The following is a 23451-nucleotide window of genomic DNA, read 5'->3' as shown; positions in this document are numbered from 1 at the left end:
CGCTCCGCGGCATGTGGGATCCTCCCAGACCGGGGCGCGAACCCGGCTTCCCTGCATCGGCAGGCGGACGCGCAACCACTGCGCCACCAGGGAAGCCCTACATTCATTTTTTATATTAAGTCTTCAGAATCTGTTGTATTTTTTAATTGAAGTATAGTTACAATGTTGTGTTCATTTCAGGTGTGCAGCACAGTTGTTCAGTTATACATATATAAATATATAGATGTATATATTCTTTTTCAGATTCTTTTCCCTTATAGATTACTACATAATACTGAGTATAGTTCCCTGTGCTATACAGTAGGAGCTTGTTGATTATCTATTTTATATATAGTAGTGCGTTATGTTAATCCCAAACTCCTAATTCATCCCTTCCCCTCCCTTTCCCATTTCATTGTGTGTGTGTGTGTGTGTGTGTGTGTGTGTGTGTGTATACACCACCTCTTCTTTATCAGTTCATCTGTCGATGGACATCTCGGTTGCTTCCATATCTTGGCTGTTGTAAAATAGTGCTGCAATGAACACTGAGGTGCATGTATCTTTTTGAATTATAGTTTTCTCCAGATATATGCCCAGGAGTGGGATTGCTGGATCATATGGTAGCTCTATTTTTAGTTTTTTAAGGAACCTTCATACTGTTCTCCATAGTGGCTGTACCAATTTACATTCCCACCAACAGTGTAGGAGGGTTCCTTTTTCTCCACACCCTCTGCAGTATTTATTATCTGTAGACTTTTTGACGAAGGCTATTCTGACAGAACATTTAAACTGGAATGTTAATTTTTTTTAGAACTGCTTGATGTGTATATAGATTTCATAAAATTTACAGTTGAAAAGTATATTCACCTATGCAAGTTTTTCCAAACAATTTAACATTTTCTAGTAACTGAATTATCAGCTTTTAACTTTAAACCTAAATGGTTAAAATTAAATCAATTAAAGTTTTACTAGTGGTCAATAACTCCATGTAGCTAATGGCTACCATGTTAAACAATGTCGTTCTAGGAACAGACTATATACTTTTTTTTTTTTTTTTTTTTTTTTTTTTTTTTTTTTTTTTTTTTTGTGGTATGCGGGCCTCCCTCTGCTGTGGGCTCTCCCGTTGCGGAGCACAGGCTCCGGACGCACAGGCCCAGCGGCCATGGCTCACAGGTCCAGCCGCTCCGCGGCACGTGGGATCCTCCCAGACCGGGGCGCGAACCCGGTTCCCCCGCATCGGCAGGCGGACGCGCAACCACTGCGCCACCAGGGAAGCCCCAGACTATATACTTTTAAGTATTGGGCTCACTTCCTACCTGCTCTGTGATTTTTGTGACATGACAACCTCTTTGTAACTGCTTTGGCTCATCTATACTGCTGGGTTAATAGTATAGCTATTTCATTGGGTTGTTGTTATAATTAAAGGCAAAAACACAAAGCATTCAATAAATATTAGCTATCAGCATCATCACAGTCATTGTAATACATTTAGACCAGCGGTACTTACCCTCTTGCTGATAACGGCTCCTTTGAAAATCCTGTGAAAGCTCCATCTGTCTCATGTAAGACACTAACACAGTGTACACCTGTTTACATAAAACTGCAAGAGGTTCAGGGCAGCCACCTGAAGCCTAACACCCTTGTTAAGTGTCTTTAGGCCCCAGGTTTACAATGTTTACTTTCTTATTAACTGTTGTATAAATTCAGCCACCAATACCCCATTATCTCCCTTCATCATTTGTGACTATGCCATGGGGTTGTTTGAGGAAGTGAGTTCATGTTGACTAGGAGGCTTATTTATCAATATCACTCCAAATCATTTAGTCATGCTTCAAGATCTCACTTGTTTTCTTCTATAGTTACGTCTTACCTAATTTCTGGTACAGAGGAAATGCTTCTTATTTACCAGACATATAAATGAATGTTGGTAATTGAAGATAAAAGTAAATTAGTACATAGTTTAGTTTAGTTTTCAAAATAATTAGTTTTTTTAAAGCTAATTAGTTTTTAGTTTTCAAAATAAAAGTTTTCATCTTAGTTTTCAAAATAATTTTTGACTAATTATTGTTCAAACAGATATATTTTCATAACAATTGGGTCACATATAATAAACACAAACAAGATCCTTTTTATATATTTTTTAACTAGAATTTTGTGTTTTTGAAGAATTCCATAACAGTAAATATATTACCATGTAATAATCTGCCCTGAAAATACGTACACTGCATAAAATGTGGCATTCAAATGTTAAAAATGTAAATATTCTTAGAAATGTATTGAAGCAAAAAGGTAAATAGATATTTGTCTGAAATGGGGAAAGTTCTAGATTTAAAAATTTATGAAATACTAAAAGTGACTTTATTTTCATTCCAAAGCACAAGGAATTGCAAAACATAAGGGCGTAGGTTAATTTTAGTGCTAAGCTTTTGTGACTTTGATCCAGGTAATAAATAGGGAGGTCCCATGGTAGGGTTGAATGAGCAATGGTTTGGAAGTCAAATAGAATGATGAGTTTCTCTAGATGTATTCAAGCTCTGAGGCTTGGGCAATGTATTTCCTCTCTCTAAGCTCCACTATCTTCGTTCTTTTGTATACGTGGGGAAATAAAACCAAATTCAAGTTTATTCTTTGGTTGTTCTCCTCCAGGAATAAGTGAGACATAATATGTGAAGTACCTGCTTAAAATGGGTGCTCACTAAATCTTGTTCCCTTTCTTTTTCCTTCCACATCCCATCTTTAACTTGTCAAATTAAATGACAATGTTCTTTGGCGGCTATGCAGGGAGAAGCAGAGATATCATTGAAGAAACATTTCTTAAAAGGGAGAAGTAAAGGGCACACATTGACCCTGTCCCCGTAACATAAGACATACCTGCACAAACAACAGCATCAAATACTGGTCTCTCTTTCTCTTCTTGCATTTCCTTGCTTTACGGTTCAAAGATCTCAGATGCTACTGATTTATGAAGCCAGTCAGATAGCCTAATTGTATGAAGTAGCACGTTTTAAAAACTGTGGCAACCTGGAGCACAGATGCCAATGTAAAGACCGTAATATTCAGATCTCTAAAAATAATTGCTGTGGGGAAATAAAAACAGCCAAGCGTGTAGCTATCAGTTTGTAAAGTTTGTGTGTGTAAAGTTTGAAGTGTGTAAAGTTTGAAAGAACAAATTTATGGTTAACATCAGAATCTTCAGGTTTGTAGCGATTTTAGATATGTGCAAAGTTAAGATGACTTCTCAGAATCCATCAAAGCCCTACGTTAGGGAGCTGGGCCAACAAACCATAGTTCTTCTTGCAAGTGTGTGGTCTTTGGCATATTACTCAATATCTTCCATAAAGTGGGGTAGTAATAATACCTAAGGCATAGGATTTTGTGAGGATAAAGTAAATTAATACTTGTAGAGCTTTATTTAAAGCAATACCTGGAACCAACAAGAATTCAATAAATATTGTCTCATTTTAATTGTGTTCATTCTTAAAATTATTTCTGCCTTAAAGAAATCCCTAGCATATCCAGTGACTCTGTTTTGATTCTAACTACCCCAGGCTACAGAACTGAAAAAAAACTAGGACAACATCAGCAGCACCGTTTTATAAGATGTTCTAGGTCATAAAGTGTCATTTGATATAGATTTGACTGTATGTGTTTACTTGTTTCTGAAGTTAACATGGAAGTCTGAACATTGGATGCCATTTGAATGTCTGTCTGATTTAAGTTCTTAGAAGGAAGTGCTTGTGTGCTCTGCAGAGTCTAAAAATACAGAGTGTGTTGGGTGTAGGAATTTAGCAATGTAACAGCAGCTCTCTTTTGTTAAGATTATGATTCATTATTGTAATGATGATAATTATATTTATAGTGACCACGCTTAAAACTTTTTAGAACTATACTGTGTGGAATAAAATAATGTAGAACGGAGGAGAACTAAATGTTTCACAAAGTGGAACTTTCCACAATGATACTTAAGTTATCAATAAAGAATTGTAGTGCTAGAAGGAACGTTAAAATATTGTTATTCTTTTTTTTTTTTTTTTTTTTGGTGCAGTACGCGGGGCCTCTCACTGTTGTGGCCTCTCCCGTTGCGGAGCACAGGCTCCGGACGCGCAGGCTTAGCGGCCATGGCTTATGGGCCCAGTCGCTCCGCGGCACGTGGGATCTTCCCAGACCGGGGCACGAACCTGTTTCCCCTGCATCGGCAGGCGGACTCTCAACCACTGCACCACCAGGGAAGCCCCTGCTACTCTTTTTAATAACAAAGAAGATGTTACTTAAAATTTCCCAGGGTTTCAGAATATGCATGATTCCAAAGCACAGATTTATGGTTAAAACAAATCCTTCTTGGAGCAATTTAAATATATCAAATCCCATTTTTTTCTTCTTGTCATAAAGTTAAACAAACTAGAAATCAAATTACCAGCAAAACAATAACAATAAAAGATACCATTGAGAGCGAAAAGGCAAGCCACAGATGAGGAGAATATATTTGCAATGCATATCCCAACAAAGAGCTCATGTCAAGAATATAAAAAGGACTCCTTCAATAGAAAAAGCAGGGAGAACTATTGACTGGACACTTCACCAAACAGGATATTCATCTGACCAATAAGCCTATGAAAATGTGCATAACAACGTTAATCATTGGGGGAATGTAAAATAAAACCACAATGAGAAAAAAAATTTAAGTAAGGTATCTCTACATGTCTACTAATGGCTAAAATTAAAAAAAGAGTGATAGCATCAAAATTTTCCAAGGATGTAGGACAGCTGGAACTTTATATACTGCTGGTATATGAGAAAAATAATACAATTATTTTAGAAAAGTTTTGGCAGTATATAGCAAAGTTAAATATATGCTTATCCTATTACCCAGCAATTCCAACATAAGGTAAATATGCAAGAGAAATCAGTGCATAAGGCACTTCAAGAATATTCATAACAGGCTTATTTTATTAGCCTAAAACTGGAAACAACCCAAATGTCAAGAAGAGTAGAATGGAGAAATAAACTGTGGTATAGTCCTAAAATGACATACAGCCTGAAATATAAAAAGAAAGAACTGCCACCACACAACAACATGGATGAATCATACTGACATCATGATGAGCAAAAGTAAGACTCAAAAGACTCTGCAGTGTGTGGTGCCATTTATGGGAATTTCAAGTACAAGTAAAACTGCTTATAGTGATAGAAGTCAGAAGAGCTAGAACCTCTGGGCTTGATTGGAAAAGAAAAAAGGAAGCCTTCTGAAATCTGTTCTGTATGTGGATCCGGGAGGTTATATAGGTTCACATATTTGAAAAATTCACATAAGATCTGTGTATGTTTAAGATTTGTGTACTTTACTATATCTATGTTATAGTTTACAAAGATACTCTCTGCACTGTGACCGAACAAGGAATGTGAATAATCCTGTCGTACTTTAGCAAAATAATGGGAAGGACTGCTGAAAAAGAATTTTGCATCTTAAATAAACTGACATTATGTCAAAGTAAGATCAAACGCAGGGTTCTTCTTTGTTGTTGTTTTATTGTTGTATTATGCCATTTTTAATAGGTAAAAGTCGATTTATTTGGAATTTGAATAGGAGATTTGTCTGTTTTCCCCTACTTTTAAATTTACTCAATCATTTATTTATATAAGTATAGGCTCATATTTATCTTATGCTTTGGGGTTAAGCCAATATTACATTACTTGTTTTGTTACTCCAATTGTTACAGCATTAGTCGGATAGCTCTCAGTTGGCCTCTTTGAAATATCCTTTTCATTATGAGGGTTTTTTGTTGGTGTTTTTCCTTGTTTGCTTATTTGTTTTCTAACACTGCTACTTTCTGGTATGATAAGATGCTTCAGGAGAGAAAAAACTGTCTATTTTTAAGTTGTGAAGTAAACCTGGTAATTGGGAGTACTTTATTATTAAGGTCAGGGTCACGTGTCTGATCCCCTTAGGGAGTGAACATTCTTCATTTTATTTCATATAGACAATACTCCTAACTCAGGCCAGACGTATTGCTAAAAAAGCTCATTATAACAACTGCCATAAAGAATCTGGATGGACAGTAGAGATATTAATAACTGTGTGTTTTATTTAAGTCAGTGTGCTATAAGGACCTGGGATTGATGGAGGAAGAGCTTTAAAAGTCTTGTTTTACTAATAGAGAGATATTAATAACTTAACTAAATATGTTCTCCCTAAGAAAATGTGCTATAAAGAAATGTGATTGATGGAGAAGAGGTTTTAAAAGTTTTGCTTAACTTCTAGGCTCACTTGATTGTTTCCATTAAACTATACACCCTCAAAGCAAGCATATTTCATGGGAAGAGGAGAGCCTTTAAATGCAAATAACTTTCTGTCCCATCACATCTTTTTCTGTCAAATATTTGTTAGAATTTACAGTTAAATCAGAAAGTTTTCACGTGGAGGTAAAAGTTCCACAGAGACAGAAAAAATGAATGGATTCCTTCAAGTTAACAATAATACGAAATTATCTTCTCAGTGATATAATCAAGGCAGTTCCAAGGTGCACCTGGATATGTGATGCATCATAGAAAAAGAATTGTTCAAATAAATAAAGACAGTTTAATTGTTTGTAAAATTATTTTCTAAAATAAAAGGTAAGAAAACAATGAAGAGAAAAATTTGTATAGTTCAAATCAAAGAACATAGATGAAAAGATTATTTTATTATTTTTGTTTGAAAACTTATTTTCTCTGCAACATGATTTATTTTCAATTTCCTACACAGGATCCTTCTATGTCATTTTACACATGAAATCATTAACTTTGAAACAACAGATCTGATCATTTTAATGATATATTTCTGTCTTCTTTTAACTCGCGTGCTTACCTTGGGTACCTTGAACGGTTCACCTTTTATCTTCATGTGGTTTTTATATGGAAGTATTTTGAATAGTAAAAAAGACATTTTTATATTACATGTATGACTTGTTTCTCAAGCTATTGGCTTGAGAGAGCGTTCTAAGTGTTTTAAATAGCCACTTCCCAACAGGAATATAAACTAGGCTTTGTGAACACTTTTTTTCCAATGCCAAAATTCCATCTTCCTTCTTTCCCTTTTTGCCCCCTTCCTTCCTTCTTTTCTTCTTTTTTCCTTCCTTCGGTCTACTCATACATGTATGCATATTTATTGAGCACTTACTGTAGTCCCCCACTCCCACCACAGCTCTTCAGCACCAGTTAAAATTGACCACAAATTGCCCTAGATATAGCTACCCATCGGGTCAACTGTGCATTGTAGGGCTTGTATGATGCTGCACGAAGTACCATATGTTATATCCTTCTCTTCTTTTTGTTGTTATGTTCACTTGCTGGTTATAGCTGCTGATTTTTAAATGTTTTACCAGTCTCCATGAAACTCCACTGTTAGAGATACTTCTCTGCTCTGCTGTACTCACAACATATTGTTGAGGATGAAACACCTTCTTTTCCATGTTGGACCCAAACTTCTGTGCCCTCTGCATCACCTGGAATTTTTTAACTATCTTAGAATAATATCAGATTATTTTATGAAGAAGATTGAGGAAACTTTCTTTCCCATTCTTGGAATCTAGAAGTTTGTATTACCAAAGCAGGAATTCAGATCTCAGACTCTTTTAATACCTCTGAATCTTTTTGCCCTTTTCCCATCTCTTAGCAGAGGTGACTTCATTTTCTGTGTCTCTTAAGCAAGTTCACAAATTCAGGTCCAACCCTGTTCTTTTGGGGGCTTATTGGAGAAGATATTTCTGAGAAATAACATTTTGGTAAAATTTAGATTCCCATTGTTTATTCTGTTCTATATCTAACTTTCAGGATTAAAATTGGTTGGTCCCATATCCCTGTTTTGGTTCATAGTGATAGCACTATGTCTAATCTGGACTAGAATCCACAGAATGAAATGAAACATATAAATCTCCTAATTTAGAATTGGCCTGATCCCAGAAATAAAACAAACAAACAATTTAGGAAAAGGAAAATATGGCCTCTGTCCAGTCCAAAACTTCCAATGGAAACCCAGGAGGTTTGGAAAGAGTAATTTTATGATGTAACCCAGAAACAGATTGAATTTGTAATTAGAGATTATAGTTAGAGTGTCTTTGTGTAATGTGAACAACATCAAGTCTCCTTGCTTTAACGTGAATGACATTAAGAAAAAACATCAAAATACTGTTGGCATTTTGTTGGCAGCTGGGCCCTGGTTTCAGAACTCTAGTCAGTAGGTACAAATTAGATTGTTCAACACAATGGACCACAGAAGCGGTAACATCATGGCTAATAGGAAGTGATGTGGCTTCTTTTCTTCATAAAAACAGATAAAAGGGAGACTAAAACTCTTCCACATTTTCATTCTAATTTTATATAAAAAATAATAAATGAATGGGAAGTTATAAAAGGTAAACTTGTATATATTTAATTCATATTTATTGATGTCTAATATATGCCTATACTATTCTATGTGCTGGGAATACAACATTTCAGCACAATAATAAAACATGATCCCTGGTTTTGAAGAGATACATAGATTATTAGAATTTATGTATTGTTGGTTCTTAATTTAAATTGCAGTGTTATGCTATGTATAGATTTTAGTTTCAGCATGTTTTTCTTCCTGATATGATTAATCTCTCTCTTAATGTTTGTTTACTCTTGCTATCTTTAGGAGATAGTCAACTTCAACTGCCGAAAACTAGTGGCTACAATGCCTCTTTTTGCTAATGCGGATCCTAATTTTGTGACTGCCATGCTGAGCAAGTTGAGATTTGAGGTGTTTCAACCTGGAGATTATATCATACGAGAAGGAGCTGTGGGTAAAAAAATGTATTTCATTCAACATGGTGTTGCTGGTGTCATCACAAAATCCAGTAAAGAAATGAAGCTGACAGATGGCTCTTACTTTGGAGGTTAGTAAAAAAAGAAAATATAACTGAAATGAAATCTAATTTGCTCACAATATTTATCTTTATCAGAATTTTGGAGATGTCAGAATGTTAATTTTTTGGGTTTGAATATGGACTTGTATTTGAATTCTGATAAAAGTGTCTATAGCATGTCAACTGAAAAAATGCACAACCTAAAAGTTGAGAATTATGTTTTATTTGGCAGACAAAACTGAGGACTTAGGTCCAGGACACAGCATCTCAGTTAGCTCTGAGAGACTGCTCCAAAGAGGTAAGGGAGTAACCAGTATATATAGGAGTTTTTGTAACAAAGACCAGGTAGTAGGAACATTGAAAGATTACTGTTAATTAAATAAAAACCAGATATCTCAAGTTAAGAAATTTAGTGCTTTTCTATGTATGGGAAAATGCAAGAGTCTGGGCTCACTGAAATTATTCCCTTGATCTGCACCTCAGCTATCTGGAGCCAGTATCCTGTGCTTTCTCATCCTGAGTCTCCTCAGGGTGCACCATCTGGGGTGGCTGCAGCAGTTGACTGCTAGGTGGCAGGCATCCTTTTTCTATCCCGAGTTCCCTCAGAGCTCACCATAATGTAAGCGGCTGTAATGTGATGGCTCGATGGCTGCAAATACTTTGTTTACTGATATGGCAGGCAACAGTTTTTCACTGATAAGTGGTATGTTTTCACATTTCGGTGTCACACATTCAGTGCATGTGCATTTACTACTGTATTAGAGTATCCTTTCATCCTCTGAAACTGGAACCAAATAACAGTGGCTTAAACCGATCAAAAGCATATTTTTCTCTCACACAAAAGTCCCAGGAGTGTTAGATGGCTCTCCCCAAGACAGTTTTTAGGTACCCAGATTGCATTTATTTTGCTGGTCTGCCATCCTCTAGAGTGTTTTTCTCATTTATACGAGAGGAATTGGTTTCTCTCCACAATATGGACCACAGTATGGGGAGGAGGGGACAGAGGAAGTGAAGAGTGAGCAATTTCTCTTTAGATGTGTGCCCAGAATGGCCAACATCACTGCTATTCACATCTGATTGGCCAGAATTTAGTTACAAAAGTACCTCTAGGTATAAGGAAGGCTGGGAAATGTAGCTTCTAGTTGAGTGGTGTATTAGTCAGTGTTCTCTAGAGAAACAAAACCAACAGGATATATATACACAAAAGGAGATTTATTGTGAGAAATTGACTCGTGAATATGGAGGTTGACAAATGTTACCATCTGCCATCTGAAACTGAAGAACAGGAAAACTAGTCATTTAATTCAGTCTGATTCCAAAAGCCTGAGAACCAACAGTGTAAATCCAATCTGAGGGCAGAAGATGAGATGAGACGTTAGCTCAAGCAGTGAGACAGGAAAGAAATGTTTCTCCTTCCTCCTTTTTTTTCTATTCAGACCCCCAGTGGATTTTGAGGTTGCATACCCTGGAGAAGCCAATCTACTTTACTGAGTCCACTGATTCAAATACCAATCTCACGTAAGAATACCCTCACAGACAAACCCCAAATAATATTTTTCTGGGCACCCCACGGCCAGTCAAGTTGACACATAAAATTAACCATCACAAGTGGCAATTTGCCTTGCTAAAAATTCTGACAATTTGAATTGTTTCCAACTTTTTACTATAATAAGATATATATTTATATTTGTGAAAATGTACAAAACTTGCCTATGAGTTGAATTACTGGGTCAAAGACTATGCATATGTTCAAATTGAAATAAACATCAAATTATTTCTTTGATGAGACTGCCCATTTCTACATGGCTTTGCCCATTGATCTTTACTTTTATCCTCTTAATAAGTAAAATTGGCATCCCCTTAATATTTAGTTTGCATTGCCACTATTAATGGTGATGTTGAGGCATTTCTTCTTAGATATGGATCATTTGTATTTTATTTTTCTGTTTCTATTTTTGCATATTTTTCTAATGTGTTGTTTGTCTTTTTAAAACCAATTTACAGAAACATCCCTAATGTATTTTTGATATGCTGTAACTGTTTTCTCCAAAATTGTTACTACTTTTTAAACTTTCTAATTTTTCTTTCATCATTCTGTTCTTCATTACTGCTGATTTCATCTGACTCTCTCTCCTTTGCGTTAAGGCATTAGAAAGTTTGTGTTTCTTAACTGGGTTTTGTACACTGCAAAATTGTAAAAATGTTTTCCCTATTTCTTCTATATTTTATTTAGTTTCACTACATTTTTATTACTATTGTAACTTGTTAGAACAAGTTAGAAGAAGTGATGGCGAACAACTATTCATGTTTCTTAGTGCCAGTTCTGTTACATGAAAGACAGTGATTAATACCACAGTGTCAGGCATTGGCAAGCTTAATAGTTAAATAGTACTCAATAGCTGGAAACTGAAATGTTTTCTTTAGAAAAAAGGCAGGAAATCTGCCTTCAAATATTTGCAGGTTTATCCTACAAGAGGAATTCAAGTGAAACTCTTTTTCTTCTCATGAGTGAGAAGAAATGGTTCTTATTACTTTGTATTCATTCTTCACAGACTTTATAGTATGCCTGTAGAAGGCTTCTCAGTCAGAATTAATGGCTCCCAGCCCTGTGTCTCCATAGCTTCTCACAGCTTTTCAGGGTCCTGGTCTCAGTCTATCTCATACTGAAATTAACACTGTAGTTAGTTACCTGCCTTCCTTCTGATATTAGATGGCAAACAATGTGTGCATCAGAATCACCAGAGAAGCTGTTTAAATTCAGGCTTCACCCATCAGAGAGTCTGATTCAATAAATCCAGGCTAGAGAAAATATCTTATTTGTTTGTTCATTAGAGATAAACAACCAGCATATCTGATCCTCTAAAAATTGGTAATGGTAGAAAGTATTCAAATCAAATTAATAAGAATTGAGAGCCAAGCAATAAATTCATTTTGATTTTAAAATAATAATAACAACAATAACACACTGAGTTTAAGAAGATTTCGTCCGTAACAGCTGAAAAAAATTTATTGGGAAAGGTTTTAATTTTATCAAATGCTTTTTTGGAATATATCAAAATGACCATAAGGTTCTTATCCATTAATCTATTGCAGCTGAGTAAACATATCAGCTCAAAATAATTAGCTTCTTTGACTTTCTCCTCATTCACTAAGGATAATTTTGAAGTTTTCATCTTTCCTCTTCTTCCTTGTCATGATTCTGCATTGCCTCATCAGCCTATTACATTTTTGTGCAGATTATGTTGAGAAAAAAAAGAGAAAATTAGGAAAAGCTAAGAACTTTAAAAAGTCTTCTTTAGAAAGCACACAGAATTAGTGTTTGAATGAAGAAAGAAAGAGAACTAGAAAGCTGATGGAAATAAATAAAAGCTGATAGTAAGAAATAAAAGTATAGCCCAGCTTTGTGGGAAGGTAGTTTTGGGGAAAACGTTTTCGAGGCAATTAATGGAGGTGTGACAAATACATAAACGTTTAGAAAGGAATTTCTGAAAGTTGTTATTATACATTAAGAATATATTTCTACATTTGACATGTGTTTTTTGAATTCAAAGGAGCTTTAATTACTAGACAATTATATTTGCTAATATGACAAAGACTGGAACACGTGCTTCTCTGGATTTATATGCATTAAACTATTAGTAAAGTCAGTTTCATTAGTGAATGTCCTTGTGTTGAACCATAAGATCATTTGGGGGATTAAAAACTGCTTTGTCATAATGTATTCTTTCTTTAACACATTGTAGCATCTCTATAAGTGAGATTGGTCTGTAATGTTGTTGTTATAGTGGTTATTTTTGTGATCCCCTAGCTAGATGACTTTAGATGTAAGGTTTTCCTCACTTCTTAGAGAGAGCAAGAAAACTTTTTAAAAAATGTTCTAGTTCTGTAAAAACTGCCATTGGTAATTTGATAGGGATTGCATTGAATCTGTAGATTGCTTTGGGTAGTATAGTCATTTTCACAATATTGATTCTTCCAAACCAAGAACATGGTATATCTCTCCATCTGTTTGTATCATCTTTAATTTCTTTCATCAGTGTTTCATAGTTTTCTGCATACAGGTCTTTTGTCTCCCTAGGTACGTTTTTTCCTAGGTATTTTATTCTTTTTGTTGCAGTGGTAAATGGGAGTGTTTCTTTAATTTCTCTTTCAGATTTTTCATCATTAGTGTATAGGAATGCAAGAGATTTCTGTGCATTAACTTTATATCCTGCAACTTTACCAGATTCATTGATTAGTTCTAGTAGTTTTCTGGTGCTATCTTTAGGATTCTCTGTGTATAGTATCATGTCATCTGCAAACAGTGACAGTTTTACTTCTTCTTTTCCAATTTGTATTCCTTTTATTTCTTTTTCTTCTCTGATTGCCGTGGCTAGGACTTCCAAAGCTATGTTGAATAATATGTTGTTCCTGATCTTAGAGGAAATATATTCTCTTTTTTAAGGAAGTTGAAATAATCTAGGCATTACCTATTATGTGAAGGTTTATTAGGTTTCACAAGTAAAACCACTTGTGTCTGATTCTGTCGTCTATAGGCATCAGAATTATCAGGTTTTCTACTTCTTTATGAGTAATTGTTCAGTTCATCTAAATCTATGTTCATACCACTGAAAAGCTTTTAAAAAAACTGATGCCTGAGCCAAAATGGCACCCTAGAGTTTCTGATGGAATTGAGTAAAGTTGAGATCCAAACATCAGCATGTAAAAAAACAAAAATTCCCAGAAGATTCCAAATAATTTTCAAATTATATGTTTGTACATATAATTTTTTTTAATAGACTTAATTTTTAATTTTAGATTTACAAAATTATTGCAAAGATTATACAGAGAATTCCTATTTATCCAACACCCAGTTTCCCTATTATTATTTTCCATTACTATAATACATTTATCACATTTAATGAACCAATGTTGATACAGTATTGTTAATAAATAATAAATCATACACTTTATTCTAATTTTCTTGGCTTTTACTCAATGTCTTTTTTCTGTCAGTATCCCATCTACAATACCTCGTTACGTTTAGTAGTAATGTCCTCTAGTTTGCTCTCAGTTTTTAAAGTTACTAAGATTTTATTTGGTTTTGATGAACTCGACAGTTTTGAGGAGCCCTGGTAAGTTATCTTATAGAACGTTCCTCATTTGGGATTTGCCAGCTGATTTTCTCATGATTAGATTGGGATAAGTTTGATCTTGTCTATGAGCAAGAGCCTAGACATAAAGTTCCCTTCTCTTCACATTATATCCGTGGTATATACTATCAATATGTCTTTCCACTATTGATGTTAACCTTGATCACCTAGATTGAGGTAGTGTTTGTCAGACTTCTCCACTGTAAGGTTACTCTTTTTTTCCCCTCTCATTCCATACTCTGCTGTTTGGAAAGTAGCCAGTCTGCACAGTTCATGACTAAGCATTGAGGAGTAATGCTCCAAAAGGGCAGAGTATGTACATAAATTATTTGAAATTTTTCTAAACAGGCAATTCATTTTCTCTCTTGCATTTATTTATTTATTCACCCCTTTTTTATATCAGTATGAACACCAGGATATTTATTTTGTAATTTGGGTTATAATCCAATACTACTTTATTAATTGTTTTGCTCAAATTTTTTCAGCTTTGGCCATTTGGACCTCTTTCTATTGTCCCCTGTGTCCCTCTGAAATACCCCATTATTATGGATTTGGGGTTTTTGTTTGTTTTGTTTTGAGATTTTTCTTAGTTTTTAGCACTAGATGATGCTCCAGGCTCATCTTATATATTTCCTTACTCAGTCTTAGAATCAGCCATTTTTCCAAGGGTCCTTTTCCTTTCATTGGAGAATGGTTTTAGAAACCATGATCTGGACACTAGGTGCACTCATTACTACTGAGTTATTATTACTTCCAGGTCTCTCAGCTGACAGATCAAAGTGATACATACGTACATACTACCATATATATATATATATATATATATATATCTCGTGTGTGTGTATATATATATATTATATATTTCTATGTGTAGCCATCTGATTCTAAATTAAGCTAAATATGAGTTCATACTGATATTTCCAACTCCAATCCATTACCACATAGATTATTCTAGCCTCCTTTCCTTGTTTATCTGTAGTACACCCCTCAGAATTAAGAAATTAGGTTCCCACAATCCACCATCCATTTACTTAATTGTTCAGTTCTAGTATAGATGTATAGTGGTTTTAGAATTGTTAACCAGTACATCCATAGGAAATAACTTTATCAACTAGAGTACAAGTCTTATGTACAGTTCCTTTTGCCTCTTCATTCATTTGCAAAGATACTTAGGTCAGCATCTTATTCCCCCACCTCCTTCATTGAGGTTGTTTCATATGTTTGTAATATATTTATAGTCTTTTGTTACATTCTGCATTCCATCCTGAGAACTCATGACTACCTAAATTATTTCTTTTTAAATTTCCATACCATCAGATTTACTTTTTCGTGTTGTAAAGTTTTAGAGGTTTTGAAAAATTCTTACTGTCTTGTATTCACCATTATAATATCATACAGAATAGTTTCCTCACCCTCAAAAAATCCCCTATTTATTAGCTATTCAACTTTCCCCTACTACCAAACTCATGGCAACCACTCATCTGTTTACTATCTCAAGAGTTTTTTCTTGTCCAAAATGTCATATAATTAGAATCATACAGTATGGTATTGGTTTTGAAAATTTTTTTATTTCAATAGTTAATCACTGTAATATAGGAAATTTAGTTGTATATTAACTTTTTATGCAGTGACTTTCCTTACTTGCTTTTAGTTATAGGAGTTTTTTTGGTCAATTATTTGAAATTTTCTTCATTTACAATCATGTCTTCTACAAATAGAGTTTTATTTCTTTATTTCCAATCTATATACCTTTTATTTTATTTTCTTATTTTACTGGAGAGGACTTCCAGTACTACGTTATACTGGAGTGGAAATAGAGAAGATTTTGCCCTGATCCTTAGTCTTCCTAGAGAATTTTTTCCCCTTGATTTTGGAGTAAGGCATCTACTTTCTCACTATTAGGTATGATGCTATTTGAAATTGTTGTTTTTTTTCTATAACGATTCCTTTTCAAATTGAGGAAGTTCTCCCCTATTACTACTTTTCTGAGAGCTTTTTTTTTTTAGTCATGAATGGATTTTGTATATTTATCATTTTTTTCTGTGCCATTTCTGATATCATATGGTTTTTCTTTTTTAGCCTGTTGATGTGGTTTGTTACATTGATTGAATTTGATTTTGAATATTGAACTAGCCTTGCACACCTGAAATAATTTTAATGTATAAAAATGTATTAAAGTAGGCAAAAATAATTGGATTAAATTTTCTAAATTTTTGATCAGTTTCTATGTCTGTGTTCCTGAGAGATAGTGCTGTGTACTTTTTCTTTCCTGTAATGTATTTTTATGGATTTTTGCTTTAGGATAATTCTCATCTAAGGGAATGGGATAGGAAGTGTTCCCTCTGCTTCTATTTTCTGGAAAAGGTCATGGAATATTGGTATCATTGCTTCCTTAAATATTTGGTAGAATGTACTGGTGAAAACATCTGCATCTGGTGATTTAATTTCTGCAACGTTATTAATTATTTTTTTAAAAATAGATATAAGGTTATTTAGGTTATCTATTTCTCATTGTGTGAATTTTGTTAGTTTGTACTTTCCAGGAATTGCTCCATTTCATCTGAATTATCAAATTATAGTAGAGTTGTTTGCAGTATTCCTTAACTATTGTTTTTAATGTTCCCAGGACCAGTAGTGATGATTACTCTTTCATTTATGATGTTGATAATTGGTGTGTTCTCTTTTATTCTTAGCTAGCTTTCCTAGAAAAAATTTTAAATCCTTTTAAAGAACTAGATTTTGCTTTTATTGATTTTATGAATTGTTTTCTGTTTTCAATTTTATTGATTTCTGCTCTAATTGTTGTTATTTCCTTATTCTTTGCTTTAGGCTTAAATTGCTCTTCTTTCCCTACTTTGCTAAGGTGGAAGCTTAGATCATGGATTTAATATCTTTCTTCATAATATATATGTATTTAATGCTATATGCTATAAAATTTTCTCTAAGCATTGCCCTTCCTGTCTCCTACAAATTCAATGTCATATTTTAATTGTCTTTAGTTTAAAATATTTGTTTAATTTCTATTGAGACTTTTTCCCTAACCTATATTCTATTAAAGTGTTCTAAACATTTGGGAATTTTCCAGCTATTTTGCTGTTGTTAATTTCTAGTTTAATTCTACTGTGGCCTGAGAATTTATTTTGTATGATTCCCATTATTTTATATTTGCTAAATTATAAATTTTATAGCTCTGAATGTTGACGAATATTCCATGTGAACTTAAGGAGAATATATATTCTGCTGTTATTGGATGGCGCATTCTATAAATGTCAATTAGATCAGTTTCACTGATGGTGTCATTCAGGCCAACTACATCCTTGCTGATTTTCAGCCGCTTGATCTACTAATTAGTAAAAGAAGGGTGTTGAAGTCTCCAGTTATAGTGGGGAATATGTCTATTTCTCTTGCAGCTCTATCAATTTTTTCCTCAGGTATTTTGACATTCTGTTGTTGGGTGTGTACATGTTTAAGATTGTTATATCGTCTTAGAAAATTGACCCTTTTTCATTATGTAATACCCTGCCTTATTCCTGATCATATTTCTTGTCCTGAAATCTGCTTTGTCTGAAACTAATATAACTACCCCAGCTTTCTTTTTGTTAATATTAGCATGATATATCTTTTTATAGACAGTTACTTTTTTTTTCAATTTTTTTTTTTGAGTGTGGTAAAATACTCAAACATAAAATTCACCATCTTAACCATCTATCTACTTCACATGTGATTCAGCTACCTTAAAGTATTAGCAATTCTTCCCTCCTATCTCTTGGAGCATTGCTCTCATTAATTTCATTTAATTTATTTTATTTATTGTTACTATTATTACTTTAAACAAACAACTATATTTTAGATTAGTTAAGGAAAAGAACAATAAGATATTTTATTTTTCCTTCATTTATTCCTTCTTCAACCTTACTTTCTTTCTCTAGGTCCAAGTTTCTGATCTATATTATCTCCTCCCACTTCAAGAAAATCTTTTAACATTTCTTACAGTGCAGGTCTGCTAACAGTGAATTAGCTTAGTTTTTATTTGTCTGAGAAAATTTTTTTCTCCTTCACTTTGAAGGATAATTTTTCTGAATATAGAATTCTAGATTGATGAGTTTTTATGTTCAACATTTTAATATGTTGTTCTGTTTACCTTTGGTTTGTATGGTTTCCTACAAGAAGTTCACTGTAATTTTTATTCTTGTTCCTCCATAGGTAAGATGTTTTCCCTCCTCTGGCTTCTTTCAAAATTTTCTCTTTGGTTTTTGGCAGTTTGAATATGACAGCCTAGGTGTACTTTTTTTTTTTTTTTTTGGTCTGAGCTTCCTGAATCTGCGTTTGGTGTTTGTTATTAATTTTTAAAATTCTCAACCATTATTACTTCAAAATTTTATTCTGCTTTGGTCTCTTTTCTCCTTATAGAATTTAAATTATGCATGTGTCACATCTTTTGTAATTGCCCCACTTTATGGCTCCACTGGCTTCTGCTCCAGTGAACAGATCTGCTGCGACACTGTAGATTCATGTCTCTCCAGATATTTGGTTGGTCATTTGCTCTGAAACCTGAGTCTCTGATGGGTCCAGGATAAGTCACTGCTTTTAGGTTTGTTCAGCTTTTTCTTGTCAGAAAGAAGGGAGTGATATCTTCCAATCATGTCGAAACTAAAACCAGAAGTCCCTTCTTATTTGTTTAATCTCCTCTAGATCTCTATGCCTTTTCTCTTCCTAATATTGTACTTTTTTATTTTTAAAATTTTTTTCAGAATTACTTATATTAAATATTTGTTATTTTTTCAAAGAAAGAGTTTTTACTTTTGTTTTTTATTTCAGAAATTTCTATATTTTTCTGTATTAAATCTATTCTTTCATTTCATTTTAGTTTTTGCTTTTTTTCTTTTAGCTTCTTGAGTTTAAAAACTAGTGTATTTATTTTCAACCACGCTTCATGTTTGATGACTGCAATTTATAGTACACATAAATCTGGCTATACTGCTTTGGTTAAATTCCATTGCATTTTTAATATAGTGATTCAATATTGCTTTTTAAAAATAGATTACACTTTCCATCTGGATTCATTGTATAGTACATGAGTTATCTTTTATTTAAATTCTTTTTAAACATTTTAAATGGAAACATTTGGGGATGGAATGGTGGAGAGAAAAGAAAACATAATATGTTTGAACAGGAGAATTACAGAATATCAAAGATGTTAGATAAATTGTATTGACAATACATGATGTGTAAGAAAGATGAGATTAAATGAGATTTATTTTAAAAGAGGAGAGAGATTGTCTTCAATTGCTAAATGTAATTGTAAATACCAAAATGTAATTCTATATAAAATATATTTTTTCTCCATCCTCCTTCTAAATTTTTAAGACATAAATGATCAGTTCTAAATTTAGCTTTATAAAATTACTGATGAAGTTATCCCTTATTTTAACCATTTAACAAATATTTCCTCTATAGTTTATTCCTATTAGTCAAATTATCTACTTATTCAACCCAACTCACTTCAGTAAGAAATTCTGTAAAATAATACTTTGTTTGGGTTCAGTGCTTTTAGTGTCATTCATATTTTTACTATGGTGACCTGAAATGGCTATTAGTGGACCTGTCCTTTGATGGACAGTTAGTGGAAAAAAAAAAAAAGTCTGTATTACTTTCAGTTCTTTTACACATACAGTGGATATTTGTTCAATTTAAACACCAAAGAAGACAAAGAAAGGCTGTTAGAATCTAATAATAATAACTTGTATTTATTTAGCATGTTAGGGTTTACAATTTATACCTCTGTAAATATCTAATATGAAATTTTGAAATTGATAGAGCAGACTTTTGTAGTATACTAATTTTACATTTGCATCAGCTGAGCATGGCAAGTTCACAGTACTTTTAAGCAGAAAAGTCTGGGATCAACTGAGTTATGCTTTCCAATCTTCTAAAGTGTCTGAACTGAGTAAACATAATCAGTGCACAGAACACACTCCCAACTAAATGACAAGCAAAATATTGAGATAAGGAGACATTCAAAGATCAAATTCAGAGTTTTGTGTTCTGTACCTAACTTCCTGACTTGATTTATTTCTACAATAATATAAGCCTATGTTTCTAGATATACATATATATCCATATATATATATAGTATATTATGTATATGTATATATACACATATATATGCATATGTATTAACCCAGAAAGGGGTTTTTTTTCCCTTTTTTGTGGACGTGGGAGATAGAATGTGTTAGATTAACCCATGCATCATTGTATTCAGTGTTCTCACCGACAGAGTCCCAAGTAATGTTCTAGGAGACAGAGTGGAAGAAAATAAATATATGATAATTGCCTGCTGTGCATTAGGCAGGTTTATGGGTCCTAGGGATACAGCATTGAGCAAAATAGGCCAAATTATCCACAGTCATGGAGCTTATATTTTACTGGATACTTAAATTTTAGAAACAAGAATGTAATAAAGAAGCCTAGAAATTACTGAAGTAGTAAACCACATTACCAGATGGTTATAAATCCTTCCCGGAAAATTAAAGCAAGGAAGAAGGATATAGAAATCCTCCTTGCCCATACAGCCAGGTGGAGATTAGCATTCAGGCATGTGGGATTACATAGGAGTTCTAGGCTTCCTATTGAGAGTGATGGAGAATGGGGATTAAAAAACCTAATGAGATTGGTCCTCATGGCTCAGACCAGGTGGACGATGAGTTTGGGGTGCTTAAGAAGTGAGGGTCTTGCTTGTTGGAAAAGGCGTTTCTAGTCTCCTTGTCTCCTCCTATGAATAAAGTTTTTATAATTCTCTTTTTACATATGAGGGAAATGAGCCTTGGAGAAGTTAACCTGGCAAAGGCCATGTACCTGAAAAGGGACAAAGCCAGGTTCCAAACTCAGCTATGAATCTGAACCCAAAGCCTGTGTTTTCTCCACTGTACCTCACTGCTTCCTAAGAGAGGGCATGATGCTCCCCTAGGATATAACCTTTAAATATGAGTACACCTTGTCTTCTCTTCAGAGCTATCCATGGCCCTTATATACATGCATTTGTTAAGCCAGTTTGTAATCTATTCATATTGCTCCACCTGACCCTCCTATTAAAGTAATCATATCATTAATGTATTATTCACTAAGATAAAATGCCATTAGTATACATATTAAAATTTCAAATAATGTATCTTTGTATTCAATAGTTCATGATTTTAAAGAAAAACTTTTGTTTTTCTAATATAATGTTTCATCGTTAATATTTCTGTCCACTCACCTCATAGCGCTTGTCTTTCCACACTAAAGTGTTCCAGTTGATTCAATCTCTTGACTTTGCTTCTTTCAAAATGTTTGTCCCATAAGTTCTTCTTACAGTATAGTAGTGTACAATAAAGCCACCAGAAAGAAAATACTTCCCATGATATGTGCCATTAAATCATTTGGTATTAAATGCTGCTTAATCATGTCTAACATTTTGCCAGCTTAAGGAGACTGCCAGTTACTTTATGTAGTTAGAGTGCATATTTATGATGTTTATGCCCAGAATGCATGTGGCCAGATTACAATCACCTGGCATTTTTAAATAAAGAGCTGCAGGTTTGGAAAACCACAGGCAGTCCGTGTCTTGGTGACTATTACTAAAATATCTGCCAATCCACAGTTTACTCCACTTCTAGTCTGTTGTACATTTCTAAAAGCTGTTACTGATTTTCTAGAAGATGTGAGGAATCTGTTGATAATAAGTTACAACTTGATTAGTTCAATTCTCCCATTATATTTATGAGGAAGAGGAGGCAGGAGCAGAGAAAAACAATGAATCTTCTTAAAGATTTTTGTTTGTTTGTTTTCTTTTGCTTCCTCATTTGTTTCCTCCTTAGGCCAGGCTAATGAGATTCAACACTGATAAGACAACTCTGTTGGATCTTTTTGCAGGTACTGTCCCGCCTAGAAATACCAGATAATGTACAACCACAGGATGAACCTTTGCTAAATCATTGGGTTGAGAGAGGTGTTAATCCCCATCTATATCTTCGCCTTATTGTTCTATGATTCTATAGTCATGTGTAAATACATCAATGCATAATAAAGGATTAAATCCAAATGTCTGAGACACTTATGAAAATCAGGATGAGCATTAAGACATTTTACTTTGAAGTCATAAAGTCTTTCCCTCTTTAATAAAATAGAAAAGGAGGAAGAGGTAAAGGAAAAGGAAAACGAAAAAGTCCTTATTATAATTCTGGGTTCTCGTGTATTCTTGTGGTTTTTCACAAGGCACCACCTTTGGAGCTTTTATAATTAGAGAGGCCAGGCCATAACTTGAACCTACTAAAATAAAAACTCTATAAGGCAGGGAATTCCCTGGCAGTCCAGTGGTTAGGACTCCATGCTTCCACTGCAAGGGGCATGGGTTCGATCCCTGGTCAGGGAACTAAGATACCACAAGCAACCGCATCCAAAAAAAAAAAAAAAAAACTCTGTATGGCGAGTGTACTTTCTAATTCTAATTTCTAATGTGTCATTCTAATCCATGCATTTCATTTCTAAAATGCGCCTCTGCCTAGTTCCTAAATTTCATTATCTATCAATAACTGGGGTAAATGATTTTAGTGAAAATTATGGGGTTCTGTTGCAAGGTAAAACAAATCTAGCAGGTTATGATTCACTTTAGAATATAAAGTTGTTTTGAATATTTTAAAATATTCTTTCTCCTTCTTTTGAAAACAAAAACTGTGACGTTTTGATTACCAGTACTCTTTGGTATTCACATTTTACTCGTATTATTCAAATGCTAACTTCTGTAACAATGAACTCTGTAATGCTATTAAGGGAATTTCTGGTAATAAAGAACAGATGGAAGACTTTTTTTTTCACTTTGTATGCATAGCTCAGGGGGTAGAAAGAAGCAGGGCTTTCTTTTTTTTCTTTTTTTTTTTTAGGACTCCATGCTTCCACTGCAAGGGGCATGGGTTCGATCCCTGGTCAGGGAACTAAGATACCACAAGCAACCGCATCCAAAAAAAAAAAAAAAAAACTCTGTATGGCGAGTGTACTTTCTAATTCTAATTTCTAATGTGTCATTCTAATCCATGCATTTCATTTCTAAAATGCGCCTCTGCCTAGTTCCTAAATTTCATTATCTATCAATAACTGGGGTAAATGATTTTAGTGAAAATTATGGGGTTCTGTTGCAAGGTAAAACAAATCTAGCAGGTTATGATTCACTTTAGAATATAAAGTTGTTTTGAATATTTTAAAATATTCTTTCTCCTTCTTTTGAAAACAAAAACTGTGACGTTTTGATTACCAGTACTCTTTGGTATTCACATTTTACTCGTATTATTCAAATGCTAACTTCTGTAACAATGAACTCTGTAATGCTATTAAGGGAATTTCTGGTAATAAAGAACAGATGGAAGACTTTTTTTTTCACTTTGTATGCATAGCTCAGGGGGTAGAAAGAAGCAGGGCTTTCTTTTTTTTCTTTTTTTTTT

At 33.8% G+C, this 23451-nt stretch overlaps 1 protein-coding gene across 1 annotated transcript in view; it reads left to right on the top strand.

The window, feature by feature from the left end:
• Positions 1 to 23451, top strand: part of HCN1 (hyperpolarization activated cyclic nucleotide gated potassium channel 1) — a 384981-nt gene that overhangs the window by 322351 nt on the left and 39179 nt on the right. The window contains exon 6 of the mRNA XM_007108331.2: positions 8636 to 8876. Coding sequence (XP_007108393.2) covers positions 8636 to 8876 — 241 coding nt within the window. The remainder of the gene's footprint in view (positions 1 to 8635; positions 8877 to 23451) is intronic.

Source organism: Physeter macrocephalus, chromosome 8 (assembly GCF_002837175.3).
Source record: "Physeter macrocephalus isolate SW-GA chromosome 8, ASM283717v5, whole genome shotgun sequence".
In the NCBI taxonomy this organism is placed as follows: Eukaryota; Metazoa; Chordata; class Mammalia; order Artiodactyla; family Physeteridae; genus Physeter; species Physeter macrocephalus.
Note: the sequence above shows the minus strand (reverse complement) of the source record. Positions and strands in the feature narration are given on the sequence as shown.